Genomic DNA, 20,106 nt, shown 5'->3' on the forward strand with positions numbered 1-20,106 from the left:
CAATACAGTGTTTATTAACAAATGGTATTTCATAATACTAACTTCTATATTTGCAGTATCTCCTACAATCTTTTTCAGGCGGACAAATTACAAGTGTCTAACAGACAGAACATCGCAAAACTTATAGACAAATTATGCAACGCCAAAATGAACAAAAATGTATAGTGATGCTGATCAAGAGAAAAAGCTATTAAGCATCTCAAAAGCAATTGGGAAACTGTCCCTTTTGCCACAAGATGGCAGCAGCGAAACATGCTGATCTGATGAGAAGCTCAAATTCAGCTCACGGCTCTTGGCTTTAGGAAATAGAATTTATGACAGAAAGCACAAAATTAAATTACTGTTTTACTGACCTCGCTCTTAAGCAGTGTAATTAATGTTGTGCGACTAAATTCAACCATGCTCTAATAGTGTAAATTGATTTCAGTGTGCTTTAATGATTATCAGCAATGAATAGATGTTTCTAGTTCATGTGAAGTTTGTTGGGAAAAATGTGGTCAGAAACTTCTACTGGAATTGCAGTGTTACTTGGCTTATATTTCATTTAGGAAAACTAAAAATCAAAATCAAATCAAAATGCAAATAAAACTTTAGAGCAATGAATGTAACATGTTTACACCATTTACTTGCACCATCTGTTCTAGGGAAACAGTCTGACTTGTAATACAGCACTAGGCTTTCTGTAAAATGTCTGTGTTTGTTTATATTTGTGTACATTAAATCAACTCTATTCACTGTAGAGTATTTACTGATTTCACAAACTCTGCATTAATTTGAAAATCAAATTGTATGAACGCCACCCATTTACATTGAGAGTTCAAAATACATAATTTGAATTCCAGGTCCAGTGGATTTCCATAAACTCACTTCAAGCTAAGAGTTGTCATCTCAAAATTAAAAAATCTTACAAATATGAGAATTTCATGTTTGAGAATTGAAATATTTTTGTGCAGTTTTCTGTTGTATTAATTTCGCTTGGGCTAATGCAACAAAGCAGTAGACTTCTCTTAGAAGTCCAGTATAACTCTCTTAGAAATGTATACTTAGAAATTGAAAAATGTGTGAAGGTAAATAAAAAAATAAATTTGACATTACATTTAAATATTGTGAAAATGACTGAAGTCCTGATTCAAACTGGAACATGCTGGGAAAACTAATCTAAGCCTTGACATTTTATATTATTTCAGCTTTTGGTGCCTTATTATTAAAATACTTATATTTTCAGAAGGACAAGAAAAATAACTTTTTTTCACACACAAAAAAAGGAGACAATTTGGGTTTGTTTCTATATCCATGAGGGCTTTGTGTACAGCCACTATCGTATATAGTCTGGTCATCTTCATGCACCAGGAGGTTTGCCCAAATGCCAGCCTTGTTTCTGCTTTTTCCAGGAGAGATAAATACTCATGCATGCTAGGGAGAAAATCCTCACTAACAGAAGAAGTCCCAGACGTTTTGTAGATTGAAAGCACACTTCACAGAGACAGCCTCGTCCCACCTGTGTTCCCCGGGATGCAGGTCCTCTCCACTTGCCCCTTTTACCCCCTTCATACCTGCAGCAGTGCAGATAATACATTCAAATTGCTCAGGGTCAGTTTGTTCTCTATGGCCAGGCAGGTTTTTCGAGTAAAACACAATGAGGTGTATTTAGTCAAATGTAGGAGACAACCAGTTTCATTGCTTATAGTTATAGATGCTGAGATCAGAGGTTACAAATTCCAGGTGAAACTTTAAACCAGGGTTTACTCCTTGACATCAGATGTGCATCAGATTTTTAGTAGGAATCCTTGGGCCTTTTAAAGAAGAGATGCTGGGTGATTTCCCTTGCCTCCCTCCCCCCGCTTTTTCTCCGTTCAATAAAGACAAGATTTGGCTTTCTGCTTCTTTATAACAAACACACCAATTATAACTCATGTCTCATTTCCCCTGCATCTCAATTTTACCCCTAGTTCACTTGGTTAAAATGTTTTAGCATACGTATAGCTGACCCAACAATATTTTGTCTCACATCATAAAAAGTAGTAGGTGTGCATGCATTCAAATAAACTCAGCTCTTTCCTGTATTCTTTTCATAGAGCTCAGACATGTCATTTTGGGGGGCATGTTATTAATCCATTATTAATTGATGTATCTAGGGTTAAGATACTTTTCCAGACTCCTACCTTTAGGAGAAACTGCCCCTGCTTCACAGTATAATAGCAGATTCCTCCGAGTCTGTAATTCTATTTTCCAGTAAGATTTGCACTTTAAACTATTGTTATTTTTTATTTAAAGCTTTTATTTTGGATATTGGTCTCAGAAAAAATGTGCTGTCGGCAGTCGTGACTCTCACTCTGGTCTCCACTCTCAGTCTTGTGACTGGGCTGTGTGATGTGGATCCAGAGCTCCTGCCTTCCATTTCCTGTTCATAGGTGAAGATCAAACAGTAAGGCACCAGTCATTTTACGAGGAAAATAAAATGTTAGCTATTTCATATACTGAAGAGGAGGGTGATAAACTAAGAAAAAAAATTAAAATCACACGTCCTTGACTGTCCTTAAACACAATGTTAAAAATCACAGTGATACATTTTTGCCAAACAATCTTGGACACATCCTTGGTTTTTGTAACCAAATTAAAACTAGCTTTTACTATAATTAAGCATCACCAAGTTATTGCACTATATAAAACTTCTTTGATCATATGTGGAATTTTCCAGAATACAAACTACGTTTTTGTTAACCTTTTTTTTTTTCAAACAAAAACCAATTATGTTTCATTTTTGTGTGTATTTCAGAATTCAATTTGTGATCATGGAATTCCCTTTTTTTCTTATAGGCATTACTGGTATTTTTTCCCTCAGAATAGCATTTTCTGTTTCTATAATATTACTGAGATTGAACTGTTCCTCCATCTTCTTTGTGAGCCAAGTCCTCCATGCCATGGCATGACATGGCACATGGAGGAATTTTCTACATAATCCAGTTACAAGCAAGAAATGCATTTTCCAGTAATTTCCTTGGTACAGTCCATAACCTTTGATTTTCCAGATTCAATTTCTTATTCCAAGCAATCTCCATCATACTCCGTAGCACTGGAAACTATCTCCAGATACCAAGGGATGAAAAATGCTTGCATTATCTTCTCCTGCTAATGCTCCATCTGACAATTTTGGGAGGAAATTGCAGACAATACAGGGAAGTCAGATATTGCGTTCTAGGATTTTGTTCTCTTTGACCATATTTTTCCTTGCAGTAGTGACCTAATTTCACACATTTCCAGTGAAACTTATTTTATTTGAGAAGTCTGTTCTTGGTTTCTCTTTTTAGCTATGACTCAAATGTTCTGGTGATGTTCTCATTAACATCCCTTTCTAGTGATGTTTCATGGACACAATCCAATATTGCTTCAAATAAAGGAACACATGAAAGCTGATGAAAAGAGGTACACAATAACTGTGAATTTTGTCAAACCTCTTGTGACAAGTCATATAAAAGCTTTTTTCTTTGTGTCCTTTTCACTTCGAAGTATTTGGAATACTACTAGAAATAATACTAAACTGGTAAATTATTTCAAGATTTTATAACAACAGGGATAGAGAACAGAAAACTCCTTAGTTAGCAGTAGCTGCCACAAGGTGGATTCCTCGGGGACTCCATTGTTAGGTGCTGATCAGAGGAAAACGATATTCCAAGAGGACAAATTTAAATTTATTCACAGTTTACCTAGAAGAATGGGATGGGATGTCTTGGCAATATCATGGAACAGAATCACTAACTTTGAAACATCTGCTCCATATGGAAGGACCACAACATATCTTTTCACTCTTTTCTTTCATAGACTAAGCAAACTTATTATTTTAATCTGTTTCAGGGAACATGCTTCCTGACACTGGTTCTTGCCTTCTGAATTGTCCAGTCTGTGATTTTCTCAAAACAATGATGCTTCAAACAAGCACAGTATTCCTGCAGAGCAGAGAGAACTATTGCTCACATCTCACATAGAGCAGTTCAGCTGATATAACAGCATTGTATCGCTCATTCACCTTCAGTTGGTGGCTTGTTAGGATCAGCAGCTCCATTCTGTGCTGTGTCCTGCTTTTCTGTACACTTCCCTGAAGGGAAAAGCACTGGGCAGGAGCACATTGTTTCTTTTGCTTCAAACAACCGCTCTAGTTTGTTGGTTATAGATTTTTAACATGTACTCTTTCCTCCCTTGTTAACAGCTAATGACTTTTTGGGCAAGAACCAAACACAGGGTAAAATCAAGGTAGAACCAGCTTGAAATATCCTTCTAGTTTTACACAGTTTCATTTAATCATGGAAGTGATCAGTAATAAATGCAGCCTATATTAATACAAAGTTTTTTGTTTCAATAAATTGATTATTATCACAACTAGCTGCACTTCTGATTGCTCTCCTGTTTCCCTGATGTCTCCTCATTTTGTTTGTCATGATTCTGGCTCTGTCTTCTTGTGATTCTCCCTTTAATGAAAAGCACTGCATCATTCATCATACACAGCCTGTGCTGCTACATAAAGCTCTCCTTTCACAAACATCATAGGGTAAATCACCCCTTTAAACAATCGCACTGTTCAATGTTGGCACCAAGGATTAACCACAAGAAAAGGAAATAGAGTAAAATTTACATATTTTCTACATATATTTATGTATTTTATCATCTAGATCACCTAAGCCCAATATGCCATCTCTGGTGCAGCTGCCTTGGGATAAGAAATGTTACTGCAGCTCACCTGGACCTGTTTTCTCCACCAGAGATTATCACCCCCTCCAGCCTCTTGGCATTTCTTCCTGTGGATCTGCTCCCTAGCCCGGTTTTAATGACCTAGTTTAGCAGAAACACCTTTTACTCTCAAATTGGGCTGACAGAATGAGGGTAAATAGCAATTACACACGCAGTTGCTCTGACATATCTGGAAGGGCAGTAAAGTCTGGCAGCAGAACCCAGCCAGAAAGCCCCGTCTTTCACATCAGGTACTGCCAGAATGGGCATGACCCGAAGTCTTTTTTTTGCCTTTTTTTTTTTACTCATGGCAGTTCAATTGATTTTTGCAGTTCTGCACAGTAATCCAATAGTCCCACTTCAGCTACAAATTACATTGGGGTCTTGCTCTTCTCTGTCCTATGTTGGACCAGCTCCCAGCTGCCTCTGAGAAAATTAAACTGGCCAAATTCATCTGCCTAAAAAGATCTGTCCGGTGTTAAAAGAAGAACAGTATAACAATTAAGGTTGAAGACAAAAAGAATTAAACACCAATATTTTCTGCCCTTGTTTTTTTAATGTGAAAACTTCACATTTAAGTGAAGTGAACTTCTTGCTTACTTCTTCAGAAAGATGTCTAATTCTTGCTAGCATTTCCACCACTGTGTATGTTTGCTCTTTCTGTCGGCTTTGGCAGCAAAAGAGATGAAGAAGTATTTTTTTTTACAAATATAAGGAATACTTATGTCCTTTTGGCCTTAGTCTACAAGTACACATACAGGAGAATGAGTTAAATATTTTCAAGCAGATTTTTTATCTCTGTGTGTGTGATAAAAGCACTTATGCTGTCAGCAAGAGCAAAACATAAACTAATGGAAAGAACAAGCAGACTCTTAAGAAATAAATTATAAACTGCATGTAAAGAATGTATCACTTTCCAGAGGTCTCTGTTGTCAGTGTGCAAATACAAGCCGCACTTCCGAAAGGCCTTTCTGTTTTTGCATAGAGCGTGAGGACACCTCCATTTCCTCCCCCTCTCCTTCTGGCAGCCTGAAGAAGTGATCGCTGCTGAGTTCCTGCCTTTTAGCAGGAACTAGAATCTGTGAAGCTCTGTTCACTTTATTTTTTTGAGCCCTTATCCATCTTGGTCGATTTAAATTACATTAACTGATGTGTGAAATGGCCAGTTTGCCAGTTTGCAGGATTTCTTGAATTGTAAAATCTCCTTTTTTGACTTGCTTTGCAGTATCTCTTTATTGACTACTGGCACCCCACTCTTTGATCTGTACTTTGCTTTCCTCCATCCACTCATCTGTTCCTGGAGCTTTTGTCCTCACTCAGTAATCTCATTTGTTCCCATTCCTGTGATGTGATGACAAATGGCAACTGTGTATTCCACCAAGTCCCTACATTCTTTTTTTTTTAACCACATTAGTGATTTAATAAACTGGAAATTACAGAACTCCTGAAGCACATATTTTTATTTAATGACATATTTAAACTGTTTTTTGTATCAGCTCATTGGAATAAGATCTGTCAATAGTATTAAAAATGGTTTTTTCTATGCATTCCCCATAATTTAATCATTAACTAACATGCAAGAGAAAAGATATACAGAGCTCTCAGTACTAATTTCCACTAAGGAGTTCCTGCCTCTCATCTCTGGTGTCTTGCTGCTGTTGTTTCAGATCTCTTGCTCTGCCGTGCCAACACAACCACAAACCATATCAATGAACAGATTTGGTTTAAAAAATAATCCACATTTTCCCTCAGAATATTCTTAAAGATCAATCAGTTGCTGGGATGATAGTACTATGTAAACTGACACTGCCTGCAGAGCTGAATATCCAGAGAAAGCATAGATATCTGGTTTCTTTATGTTGCGAGAATTCTGTTCCTCTTGTATGGTAATACATGTGAAAGTAGACTCTGGAATAGTCCCTGTCATGAGACGACACATAACAGCAATCCAGCTCTTTGGTTGTTAGTGGTGTGAGATATCTGATGCCAGCTCTGTTTCTGAGGGACATGTGACAGTATTTCTAACTTTTCTTTTATATGCAATATGGGTACCTATTGTAGAGTTACTAAATCTCAAGCAGAAATGATCTTTGCCCTCCAAAGCCTTTTAAATCCTTTGGACAGAAATGCCATGATGTTGGTAAGGCACAGATGACGTTTGTTTTCCACCACTCACTCCTTATCTCAAACTATGGTGTGGTTGTTTGATGGAGGCAGGTGCACATAAGGAACAAGGTGGCAATCATCTTGTGCACTCCAGTGACCATCCAGTGCTGATCTGTCTAAGACAGGGAAATGAAAGCAGAAGTGAAAATCACAGCAACAACTTGGATCCAAGCCAAGATGATTTATCCTCTTAATTTAGTTTAGTTAACATAAAAGTCTGTTCTGTACTCAGACCTTATCTATATCCAGATATTGTCTATAAATACAGAAATTGGTTGCCTAAACAAAATGAATATTTTCTAACATAGTCCAGTCAGAAGAGGAAAGTGAGTTTAGCAGGCAGGCAATATGACTCAAGGTAATGCATAAGGGGTTACACTGTTAAAAAAATACAATAGTTGTATTCTTAATATTACTTTCCTAACTAAAACTACTTGGAAAAGAGGAAATGTAAGGATACTTGTTTAAGTGAAAATAATTGCAAAAACATCTCTCTTGTAAATAAATATTATCTGGAAGGTTGTGATGTCAACTTCTAATCATTATGTTCTTTCAAAGCCTTCAGTGGAATGAAAAGTATTCCATAAAACATTAATGACTAATGGAACTAGCATTTGCTGTGTATAAAGCTGCGTTTTGCCCATGTTGCATGTTGTCTGGAGTGGCAAGCAGCAGACAGAAGTATTGTTCCTCCTTAAACATTCATGACAAGAAGTTTAACCTTTATTATTTATGGAAAAGAAAAGACTGGGGGCCGGTTTTTCATCCTAGCATTTCATTTGTAAAAGAAAAATGACGTCCACCTGTCTGCCTTTACCATACTTTCTGTTGTGAAGTGAAAGTTGTTAAGGTAGCAAGAGTAGCAAAGTGTTTTTACTATGCATGTGTGTATATATACATCTGTATGTATGTACACCTATGTTTTGTGTGCAGTTTTGTGATCTTGTGGTTCTTATACACGTATCTCCACAGAAGTTGGTGCCACTTAAAAGGACAACAAATAAATATGTCCCCTTTCCATTTATTTTTTTAGCATCAGATTGGCTCATCTTGGGTTTTCATGCTGCAGTGTTTTCACTTGAAAACTGTGTTGATTTTTTACATAACAGAAGTATATGAAGGTAAGGTCACAAAACACAAAAAGAGACATAAGATACATCATGATGCATTTAGAAATCCTTTAGGTGTGTTCCAAAAGAGTATAGATTCCTTAAAATAAAAAGATAATAGATTTCTTGAAAAACAGGGGAAGAGTTTGCAAGTCTGAGTGGCAGGGTATGTTTGCAGTACAGGCGGTGTTACAGTATTTCATCTTTTCGGCCTGTAGGTGGGACTGTGTTTTCAGCGAACCCATCTGTGAAAAAAATTCTGAATCGGCATCAGGCAGCTCAGGCTGCTGCTAACACTAGCTGGAGCGAGTCAAGTGATTCTTGACTTGTGTTTGAGTTATTTCAAACTGGGGGGAAAATAGCCTGTGTCCGAAATTACTTTAGTCCTAACGGTCCAGCCTGAAATCTCTGTTCTCACTGCGGTCTGCGGGCATTCTGCCTGCTACAAATCCGCAACTGCAGGATTTGTTCCTATTAAAAAGCATTTATGTAGCTGAAAAGAATAATGTCTGTGGAGAAATGCTGAATTTAGACCTATGGAAAATACTGTAAGTGAACTGATGATGGTGTATTAAGTGACATTTTGAATTGGGATTAACAATTAAATTCTCATGCATAACTTCCTGGCTCAGAAAACTAAGTCAATCACAGGCTGGGGTTCTTCTTTAGAAAAACACTTAGGGCAAAGGGGAACACCAGAAATGTTTATAGCACTCTAGGCCCACAGAGACACTGACTCCCATAACGCTGGATGCAACTCCTCAGGTGGGCAAGAGCTACATACATTTTTATGAAAACACTGAAATTGGACTTTGACACTACTACTGCTATACAGTTCTGGCTAGATGCCTTTTGTTTCTTGTTTTGCCTCATGCTGGCCCTGCTTCTCCCACTCTTACTCATTCCCAGCAGTACTTTACCTCACAAGGAGCAGCCCATGTAAAGGGGCAGCGTCCCTGTGATTTATGGGCTTACTATCTCTTCTGTTGTGTTTACACAGCTTACGCTCAAATAAGACAGCTAGGAGAGTATGGAGCTCACATGTAAAATGAAAAAGATATTCTGCTGGGGGAAAAAGGAAATCAAGAGAGATCCAACCATATTTTGGTGCTGTAAACACATCTGTAGGGTCACCATAAAGCAATGACTACAAAGGTCAGCATTTCAAAATGTGTCTTAAGAAAATGTTTTTGCAAGCTTTGTGGTGAAGATGGCTGGCGTGTTGTATATTGTAACATTCTGCTTAATCTCCTCTATGCTATATGGAGTCATTTACAACAAAAAATGCCTGACATAACTTACAGCACAGGAACACACAAAACCAGCTTCACCAGGGTGGATGTTTATGTAATCTTCAAGAACACTCTGAAGTTTGATTCAGTAATCAAATAAAACCTCGAGAGGCACATTTCTCAGAGACACTACCCATCTTTGAATTTCTGAGCTTCTTTATTTTACCAGGCCTTGTTAGATAAATGTTGGTGATTATTTCTGTACATCGTGTTATCTGCTGTTTTCATTCCACTTCTCGGTTGTAATTGCATGAGCGCTTTGAGCTTTCTTTATTTAATTGAGGCATCTTAAAGGTGAGCAGATGGTCACCACAGGAGTGCAGGTTTCCCATTCATAGCCTGCACAGCAAAGGCAGCAACAAAAATTAAGTTTACACATACTGCCCTGACAACGACCTCTGTGCTGAACTAAACAAACCCCTTCTGTAAAGCCAGGAGCAGTTCACTCACCTTTCGAATGCAAACCTGGCACTCTCTAACAACTATAAAACATCAAACCGTGCAGCCCTGCTCTCAGGATGCATGCTGCTATAGGGCACACAAAGCTCCACAGAGCGCCATCCTTTAGGATATTGCTGTCAAAAAGCATCAGGTGTTGCAAAGCCTCTTTCACAAAACATCTTGCACATTTCACATTCCTTTATTCCAGAAAAGGCTAACAGAATCTGAAGCATAGCAGCTTTAGGCCAGTGAGTAGAACTGAACAGGGATGCTCTTACGACTAGGCAGTGTTGTCACAGAAATTCCAAAAGTTTTTTTCCTAATAAAATAATCTCGTAACTCTTCTTCACTGGGGTTAACCTCCGTTGCTTGGGGCACGAAATTGTGTCTCTCAACACAGTGGGAAATGACAAAACCCGGCATCTAGACTTTCTTGGCACGGGGGACTCAGAAAGACCCCAGAGAGACATAGGCAGGGGTCACAGATCCAGCGTCAACTTCCCCGTAGGCTTATGCTGTGCACGGGCACCTTTCCAGGTGAGGAAACGGGAGCAGGGCAGCCCTGCTTGTGCCCTGCCGCAGCGCCCTTCAGGCTGCCGCCTGCATCCCCTGGTGCTGGTGCTGCAACCCCTCCTTCCCCAAATCCCACAGCCCTGCCGAGCGCCGACCCTTGAGCCCTCGGGGTGCCTCAAAAGCCTTCCTTATGCAATAAAGGACAGCTTAAGCCGGAGGAACCCCCAAAAAATATTTGAGAAAAAAATGAAAGTGCAATGTGATTCTTTACTCCCTGGCCCCTACTGCGAGGAGTCGCTTGGCAAAGGAGGGCAGCAGCCGAGCAGGAAGGTACAGGAATTACACACACACCAGTGTGTGATGTATGCGATAAGGACACCCCCCGCCCGCCCGCGGAGGTGTGCGGGGCGGGGGGGCCGCAGGGAGGGGGCGGGCGGGAGGGAGCGTCCGGGCCGGCTCCTCCCTGCGCACAAACCCGGCCGCGTCGCGCGGGCGTGCGGAGACGCCGCCGCCGCTCCCGCGCTACTTAAGCGGGGAGGGCGCAGCCCGGCAGCCCCGCGGGGGGATCCGGCGCGGGGGGGCAAGTGACCATAGTAATAGTCGTCTGTCTATAAGAGAACGAGAAAAGCAGAGCCGAGATGCTCCGTCCGTGACCCGCAGGCGGGGTGGGGAGGGGCAGGTTGTGAATCCGCCAAGCACCTGAGAAATAAAGCACGACCGAACAATTTCGAGGCGGGCGGGGAAGGGGGGGCGAAAAGTTTGCCGGAGCTCGGGCGTCTCCTGGGGGGCGGGCGCGATGCCGCCCTGGCTGCTCGGCAGCCTCTGCTGCGTGCTGGCGGCGCGGGCGGCGCTGGGCGGCGGCCCCGCGGGCGCGGAGGAGGAGGAGGAGAAGCTGATCCGGGTGCTGGTGCTGCTGCCGCAGGACGACGCCTACCTTTTCTCGCTGGGGCGGGTGCGGCCGGCCATCGAGTACGCGGTGCGGAGCCTGCGGGAGAGCGGCGCGGGTCTGCCGCCCGGCTACGCCTTCCAGCTCACCTACGAGGACTCGGCGTGCGGCAACCGCGCCCTGTTCAGCCTGGTGGACATGGTGGCCCTGAAGCGCCGCCGCCCCGACCTGCTGCTCGGGCCCGTGTGCGAGTACGCGGCGGCGCCGGTGGCGCGGCTGGCCGCGCACTGGGACGTGCCGATGCTGTCGGCGGGCGCGCTGGCCGCCGGCTTCGGCGCCAAGGGCGGCGAGTACTCGCACCTCACCCGCGTCGCGCCCGCCTACGCCAAGATGGGCGAGATGCTGCTGGCCCTCTTTCGCCACCACCAGTGGAACCGGGCCACGCTGCTCTACAGCGACAGCAACCCCGAGCGCAGCTGCTACTTCGCCATGGAGGGCGTCCATGTGGTCTTCCAGGAGGAGGCCTTCCACATGGCCGTGCACAGCTTCGACGAGACCAGCCGGCACCTCGACATCGACGACGTCGTCCGCGCCCTCCAGACGGGCGAGAGGGGTGAGTGGCGGCGGAGTGCCCGGCCGGGCTCCTCCATGGTGTTTAGTGGCGGCTGGGGCGATGGGAATGCCGGGGAGGGAAGACCTCCGGGAGGGGAAGAGTCAGGGCTCGTCCCCGCCCGTGGGAAACCCACTGCGGTGCTGCGACGGCAGCCCCGGGCCAGGCATCCCCCGACAGACGGGAACAGTAGCCCGGAGTGAAGGCTCTGCCTACAGACGTTCAGTCGAGTTTTGCCTCCCGACGGCGGAGAGGGCGGCTTGCCCTCGGGGACCGCTGTAGGAGGGCTTTGTGGCATGGTAAGAAATTAGCTTTCTGCTGGCCGTCTGGTTTACCCAAAATTATCCACGTCTGCAGGGCAGCAAATCTGTTGCTTACTCTGACATTTTTGCAGTGACACTGTAAGTTGACACTGCAAAGATGTTTCCTCTCACCCCGCTGTGTCTTTTCCCCACTTCTGCCTTTGGAAGCCCCGCCGAATACCTCGTAAATAAAAATAACAAATGCATTTAGGGGAAATGGCAATTTCAGGGGATATGTGCATGAGAAGCACCTGAGTGCATGCTGTGATATTGTCACCAACAGTTAGCAAGACACCGTGGAGATGAATGGCTTGTAAAACATCTGGGACAGTCATCTCTGGGCTGAATGAACTGACTTTGCATCAGGGAGCAGCAAAGCAAAGTGCTTTGGAACGTGCAGTGTTGTAGTTAGATGTGCTTTAAAGTGAGATCTTGCGTAGCAATGTGTGGATATATGGGCATCAGAAAGACTTCTGGTGTTCAAGGGTTTTACCAGGCACAGGCTTCTCCAGTAAATTAATGCAAAAAGAAAAGATGTATTCCAAGAGTGAAATGCAGGGTGAAGTTGAAGTCCTTAGGTATTTTCCAGGAAAGCCATAGATGTACAAAGCTCTTTATACAGTTTTTACGTATCTTGTTGTAGAGTGTTAAAATAGCATCGGAACTGGACAAATAAAGATCATGCTGTGTGTGGCTGGCAGAACTGGTATTATGGTGCTGAAGGCTGTGGGTGGAGCAGCCTTGCACTGCTGATGTCCTTACGCTGCTATGAAATCATTAACACGTGCAGGAGTGTGTGAGATAACTGAGGTCTAACAGTATAGGGCTCTTTAATTCCCTATTCACTGGAGCAGGTGCTTAAAATAGAGCTTTCCTTGTAAGTACCATTTGGGGAAATATAATGAATGGAGAGAAATAAACGTGTCAGTGCTGGAGGAAACCACAGTGTGGGGAAAGATCCTTGTCAAGTGTCTGTGTGTGTGGCTTTCCTGATGCTGAGAGCATAACAGCATGCTTGCAGCAGGAAAAGACAAGTGTTCACCCCAGCCCCACTCTTCACACCATGCTGACAGTTAGGGAGGTGAGGTTGCTTTCAGCCTGGTCTGAAATGCTTTGCTAAGCTGAGACATTTGATCTTTCACAATTCTGTAACTTGCAAATAACTGAACAAAAGCAGCCCTCTTCTTTCTCCCCATGGTGCCCAGTGGGATCCCTCCTTCCATCTTACCTCCTCATTTGCCCTCTGACTCCTGCCACTCAAGTGGGGCCCTCCAGGTTCTACTTGTTGCTTTCTGACCTTAAAGACTGACTGCAGGACTCACCTGGCACATTCCTTTCGCCCTGCTGCTCATGGCATCTTTCAGTATTTTAAGAACTATAAATCATGTGGAGGGTTCACCAGATGAGGTCTGAAGAGCAGTCAAGGTCTTTACTTCTTGGAGGGGCTCACTGGAGATCCCTCCAGCAAGACAGCAGTGCTTGTGGGCAGCAGCACACTGTCCAGAGCACTGTCAAGAAATGTTTTTGCTTGGTTAGTTTCCAGTTTTTAACGACTCCTGTGTCACACTTGTTGTGACACTATCCTTGGCACTAAGCCTTCACCTTCTCTAGTTTTCAAAGACTGCTGCTCTTTGGGGTCCCACCTGAGTGGTCAGGCTTCACTGAACTCCCTGACCGGGAATGGGCTTTCAAGCAGATACAGGATTATTGCTTGAAACTCTCCCAGGGCCGGGACAGAAACTGCCCCACCAGCTGTACTGTGGGAGCCAGGACACAGGCTGTCTCCAGGGGCTAGGTTGCTGCTGGCTGGGGGTCTGCACTGAGCTCTCAGATGCCTGGGAGGAAGAGGCACACTCAGCCATGCACGCCTGTGTACGAGAGACTGTATGTGCAGTCCCTGGAGCCATGTGAAATGACTGAAGTCTTGGAACCACAAAAAAATAATGATGAAAAATATGATAATAAAAGTTAAGTGCCTGTCTACAATTAATTTCATTAGTAGTTCAAGCTCCCTTACAGGCTCAGGTCTGCCTGCTGCAGACTTCATGCTGTAGGCTCAGGTTTACTGCAAGGTTCACAAATGCAGACCTGTGCTTAAATGTATAAGCATGTAGTCCAAGGGATGTGTGTAGCAAAGGGAACACTTACTCCTTTAACTGGAATTAAACTCTGAAGTATTTGCAGGATGAGTCAATCCTAGTCAATAAATTCAGCATATTAGTATTAGAATTACTGTGTGTATTATGGCAGAGGGAGAACATTTTGTATGGGTTTGCACGTATCCATTTGTATGTATACAATAGTAAGGTACAGATGCAGATTAAATACATAATTTACATTTTTGGAAGAAAATTTGTTTTGGAGAAACAAATCCATGGCTTATTTGCTTCAGAATCTTGAAATATGTAATCTTTGCTTTCCTGCTGGGTTAGAAACCCCTTCCAAACAGTTAATATTACTTCCCTTACATTCCTTTAGAGGCTTACAAAATATGATTTAATGTATGTTAAAGTAGTTCCTCACACACACTCTTTCCTTTATTCCTTTTGCTCAATGTCTTTTACTGGTGTTGTGGGAATCTCTTTGATTCCATCTACAGATTACAGTTTTATGGTAGAAGTGAATTAAAAAGGCAAAGTCAAGGAAGAATTGGGAGGGCAGCAAGGAAACATTTCAAAAGGAAATCTCTCACCTATACTGAAATTAAGAACAGTGAGACAAATTCATTCCTGATGTGCATCTGGAAAAGATTTGGTCCAAATTTTATTGTAAGAAAATTTTTTTCTTCTTCTTTTCCTTCATGCTAATATACTCCACAATGGTCATGAAATATGTCTTGCTCTGTTGCTCTGGAAATTATTATATTACTCTGCCATAATCAGTAGGACAGAGCTATGAATGGTATAACTCTCCTGAAGCATGGGGTTGTACTGAACATGACTCACCCCAGCGACACATCTGGAGGTTTATGCCTGTGATGGCATCCAACCAGAAAGGCGATGGGAGAAGATTCATTCTGTGCAAAAAGATTTGGCCTGTTTGGCATTTTCATTTCTTATAATAGAAAACACTTCCACCCAGAAGAGCCGAATGCGGTTTTGATTCATTTTTATTGTTGGGTTGAAAATATTTGCGTACATTATTGTAGCTTTTGAGTCCTGCCATGCATGACAGCGTTCTTGGAAATGTGCGTGCAGTTGGTTTTGAATCATCATCCTAACAGGATCTCTTATGCCCCTGCTGTAGCATACAGTCCTGATGCACACACTGATAAAATACTTTGCTGTGCCCTCCGATATCAGTAGCTTCATACCTGTAGTCTTGTGAACCTGTATAAAAGCTTGTAGTATAACTTGATCTGTGTGGGAGTTCTCTCCCCATTGTTGAAGACTTCACCCAAGCTTCTGCTTTCCTTTTGTAGAAGGAAGCAATAGCAAGGGAAGTAGTCCCCCTGCCGAGCAGCTCTGGGAAGAGACCTCTCAACCACAATCATCACACTGTGGATCACGGTGCCCATACAGAGCACACCTGTTGACTTGTAGGTCTCATCGTAGCAGCAGAGCCTCTGCTTAGCTACTGGCCCATGGTAAATGGGGCTCTGTGGTGTTTGTACCCACCTTTGGTCTTTATTTGATCTTCACGCTTATAGAAGGGTGCTTGGTTTTTCCATTTATTAGCATTAAGTATCCCATCAATGATTGGTACCTAGGCTTCCTCTGGAGAGGAAGTCATGTTTTGGAAAGATTCATACCACTATCCCTGCTGCACAGATGCTGCTCTCCGTTAAGTGCACAGAGGCAACAAAATCTAGGCCAGATGCCTAAATAGTAGGTGGGTGAGGTGTAGGCAAGTTCAGTCTACATCAAACTGCTCAATGGAATGGAAATTAAAATGGCAAAGTCATGGTATCTCCATCTTTGTCTTATGTCCAGTTAGAAATAGCAACAGAGGCTTATGATTGTGGTCTAGTCTACAAACACGTGCAGCTAAAGAAGTTTGAAACCAGACCTTATATTTGCAGGGGTAAAAAAACAGATCACACGGAGGCTCTATTTAATTATCTTAAGAGGGAAGAGGAAGCCTCTCTGTTTTCACTACCTGTCTTGTCAGCTCTTTAGGAAATCAGCTCTGTTTGCAATCTGTGCTTTCATGTTTGTTGCAAAACTGGGAGGACAGCTAGGGTCACTGTTTCTGGCAGCATTATTGCTTCACAGGCTGTTCTCTGAAGTTCTTGAGCTGCTTCTTATCTATGTTTCTCATTTTCTTCCAGTTGTAATCATGTGTGCCAGCGGTGACACTATCAGGAACATCATGTTGGCTGCTCATCGGCAAGGAATGACCAATGGGGACTATGCTTTCTTCAATATTGAACTCTTCAACAGCTCATCATTTGGTAATGTTTTTCTTGCCTAAGTGTGTTGCAAAGTCTTTTGTAAGCTTGGTAGTATTTTTAGATTTGTTAGCCTCAAAACATGCAGCCCTGAGTCCCAGAAAACACCACTATATCTCCCTGTTGTTGCAGTTATCTTCCATTTGGGCTGTGGTGTTGCAGGAAATAAAACAGACCTTGTGGCAATAGCTGCTACGGGGTGGGTCACAAGATGCCAAGTATGCTACAGCAATAAGTTATTTAATTACTTTTCAAGGAAGTAGCACCAGACGGAGACATTGGTTGTGGTGTGGGTACCCCATTCTGCAGTGTCTGTGCTCAGGTCTAGGTGACTTACACCATCCCCAGCCATGTGACTGCCAGCTCTCCGGGCAGGGGCATTTCTGGCAGCCTGGTGACCTGTGGTCTGAGCAGATGGCTGAAAGGAGTGATTAGCAACAGCCAGCAGCATGGGCAGCTGCAAGGTTTGGGTTTCCAGAAATCGTCTCTGTGCTGGGGTATCCACACATCTAATTTATTTATCTTTTGGTCACAGACTCTGTCTGCAAAAATATTCAGCCATGCTGTGTTAAAGGGAGGACACTGGATGGGACACAGGCAGTCCAAATTTTCTAGAGCAGAGTGAATAAAAGTGGCTGTTTACACCCCTAAGTAAAAGGGGTCATTTTTGTCAAACTAAAACGTGACTCAAAATGTAAATTAAATGCATTTTCTTTTTGAAATATACCTATATGCCAAAATATAATTGTAAGTGCATGTTACATCAGTGCGTGGTAGGGACTATACCTGCTCTCAGCTGGTGCAGCTGTCTCACTTAAATTCAAAGTAATACTGGAGCAATGTGTTTGCTGAGATCAAACATCAGATGGCTAAAGCTGGGGCAAGTTTTGTTGAAGTGTAACATGGCTCTTGAAAGGAGCAGCTTCTTTTGCAGATGTAGGAGAAAATAATTTCCTCCCTGCAGACTACTTTAACTAATCCACTACAATAACAAATCATTTCAAGTTAAAAACCAAGTGGAAGTTGAGAAAAAGGGAAGATTTGGGGGTTTAGTTTCTTTAAGTTGCAAAGGCTGACCATCAGAAACAACTGAATTCAAAAAACAATAATTTTTTTTTAATTAATCTGTTAATCAGAACTTCCCTTGCATAAACTTTCTGTTACCCATCTACTACCTCTGAGATTATTTCACGGTAAACAGTGCTGTGACACACTGAATAATGAAGGTATATAACTATAAATTCAGAGAGCTAGATATGTACAGAAGTACAGATACTGCTACATGTATCATCAAGATTAGCTAAAGGATGCCAAGTTTTGCCAGGTAAGAAGGAAATCACTCAAATATCTTAAAGATAAAGTTGTGGAACAAGATCAAAACCAATGTGGGAGCCTCATCACCACCCTCCTTTGCATCACTGGTAGTCCAGTCTTCCTTTTGTAGCTTTTGTGAGGGATTAATGAAAACTGTCTAACTTCTGATGTAGTGTAGTTAGAATCTGGCATTTCCTGACATTTCTTTTAAACCAATTTTTCTGGTTGTGGATGTGTTTCCCATATAGAGTGAAATGACTGTGCATCAGAAGTTGACTTTTGTGCAGATGGTCATTGCATGTGAAAAGCAAACACAAGAGAAGTGTAGAGAAATTCTCCCAAAAATCCTTGTTCCCAGTGCCTGGAGATATTAGGTTTTGTACTTCATAAAACCTAAGAGTGGGTGTGATTGGGCAATTGGCACTGTTTTTGTGTTCAGATGACTTTATTGCAGTTTGTTGTTGCCCTCTGGTCTGAATATTTCTAATTTTTCAGAAGAACAGGCTTATTAAATGCCAAGACTGCAATAATTGTACACAAGTATTGTAACAAGATGACCTCCCACAAAACAATCCATGAAGGAATTTAAATATGTAAATTATTCTAGGAACGCTGTTATGCAAGTGATAGTCGCAGTCTGCCAGTCCCAGTGTCAGGATTTAAAGAAGAGACATGTATAGTGTCCAGGACAGAAAGTTACCTGCTACCAGCACTGCCGCCTTCTTTTTTTAATTTCTTTTTTTGTGTCTATAATCTCATGCTTTTCAGCTATTTCCATTTGCAAATGCAAAGCTATAGCAAAGCCCTCCATGCTGTAGTCTCTGCTGTTCTTCTTGAATCCTGCACCTCTAAAATGCAGGTGTCCAGCTGGGGCAGAAGCTGTTCAGCTTTGAGGCTCCTGCAGGGCTTGTACTCTCTTTTGGGGAAGGTAGCAAGACATGCTTACTTACAACTGCCAGACGTGCATTTCTTTCTCTTTGAAAGCAGTAAAGAGGACAGGTGCAGGCACTGAAGGGAAGGGTGGCACAACCAGACAGTGGGATGTTAGCTGCTCTCCAGTGTCTCCATTGGGTGTGATGAGTAGGGTCCTGTGATTCTGACCTTGTATTGGGAAATAAATTCCTAAACCAAGGCATATGTATCTACAGCTTCTTCCTAAAAAAATTAAATCACTTTAAAAAAAAAGCAAGTAAAGTTTGTGGTATGTCTAAAGATTAGACATATCCTAGGTCCTAGGTGGTGCTAAGCTGTGGTAAATGAGGCTTTCCTGGGGTGGAAAAGAGAGGTGAAAATGCTTCGGTGCTCCTGCGTCTCCTGCTGTGTGCTGGGACTGACAGGAGCTGCCCTGGACCCAAAAACTGCAGGAGAAAGGACTTATCTCCAGAGAAATGCAGGGCCTTTACTCCTTCCTTTGTGCTCTCCAAGGAAGCAGAGCAAATCTTCAGTTAAGTCGCAGCAGCAGTGCTGGGGTGCTGGGAGGACAAAATGCAAGCTCTTTTTACCTGCTTCAGGTCCCAAGAATTTGCTCTTGCAGCCACGTGATGCAGCTGAGAAGCACTGTGCAAGGAGCACCATGGGTTTGATACCTGGACTCTGTTTCCCTTAACATCTCTACTCCCAAACAACTTGCTTCTCTTGGTCTAAATGGCACCACTGTCCTCAACCCAAGCAAAATACCGACATCCTCTCTGATTTCAGGTTCCTATGCACGTCCAGGTCACCTTGGGAATTTAGCATTAGTTTTTGTCTTGGCTCATTTAGCCATAATGGGGTTTGTTGCTGTTGTTCAAAAAATAAAATTACTGTCTAGCTTTTAATTACTTGTAAGCATTTAAAGGGTCACTGCTTAGGGCTACCACTGTTCCCTCTAGGCTTTTTAGTTATCATTTACATTGAATAGCTGTTTTCTGCTCCATAACAACATGAACCTTTCCACTGACCTCCTGTAGCTTTGGATCAGGATCTCAGGGCCTGCTAAGGCCAGGATCTGTTTGTCAGAAGGACTTCTCTGCTAATAAACAACCAGTCAGCTATCCTGCCTCTTAAAAATGTGGTTTCTTTACTGGTGGTCTGAGTTAAATTGTTCCCTTGCTGTGACACAAAACATGTGTAGGCAGCGTAGGCTCAGGGTCCCATTTTATTTCTGTGTATTCCTTTTCCATTAAAAGCAGGGCTGGTCTGGCAGCCATGGCACGCATGGTTTTGTCCTTGACCGCAGTGGGAGAGCGGCACCATCTGCCTCCCATTCGTGCTCTTGACTTTACTGGTGCCTTTCTGACTGTCCAAGGGGAGTGATGTGTAACAAACACTTTGTGCTTGAATGCTCCCTTACTTCTTCTAACTTAAATATCTCTGTGTGTG

The 20,106-nt window shown here is 42.7% G+C and overlaps 1 protein-coding gene across 1 annotated transcript in view; it reads right to left on the bottom strand.

The window, feature by feature from the left end:
- The window catches only part of TARS1 (threonyl-tRNA synthetase 1), a 28,318-nt gene extending 16,579 nt beyond the window's left edge, over positions 1-11,739 (bottom strand). Inside the window, exon 1 of the mRNA XM_032097645.1 lies at positions 11,178-11,739. Coding sequence (XP_031953536.1) covers positions 11,178-11,633 — 456 coding nt within the window. The 5' untranslated portion in view covers positions 11,634-11,739. The remainder of the gene's footprint in view (positions 1-11,177) is intronic.
- Between the last annotated feature and the right edge of the window lie 8,367 nt (positions 11,740-20,106).

This window comes from Corvus moneduloides, chromosome Z (genome assembly GCF_009650955.1).
Source record: "Corvus moneduloides isolate bCorMon1 chromosome Z, bCorMon1.pri, whole genome shotgun sequence".
Lineage (NCBI taxonomy): Eukaryota > Metazoa > Chordata > Aves > Passeriformes > Corvidae > Corvus > Corvus moneduloides.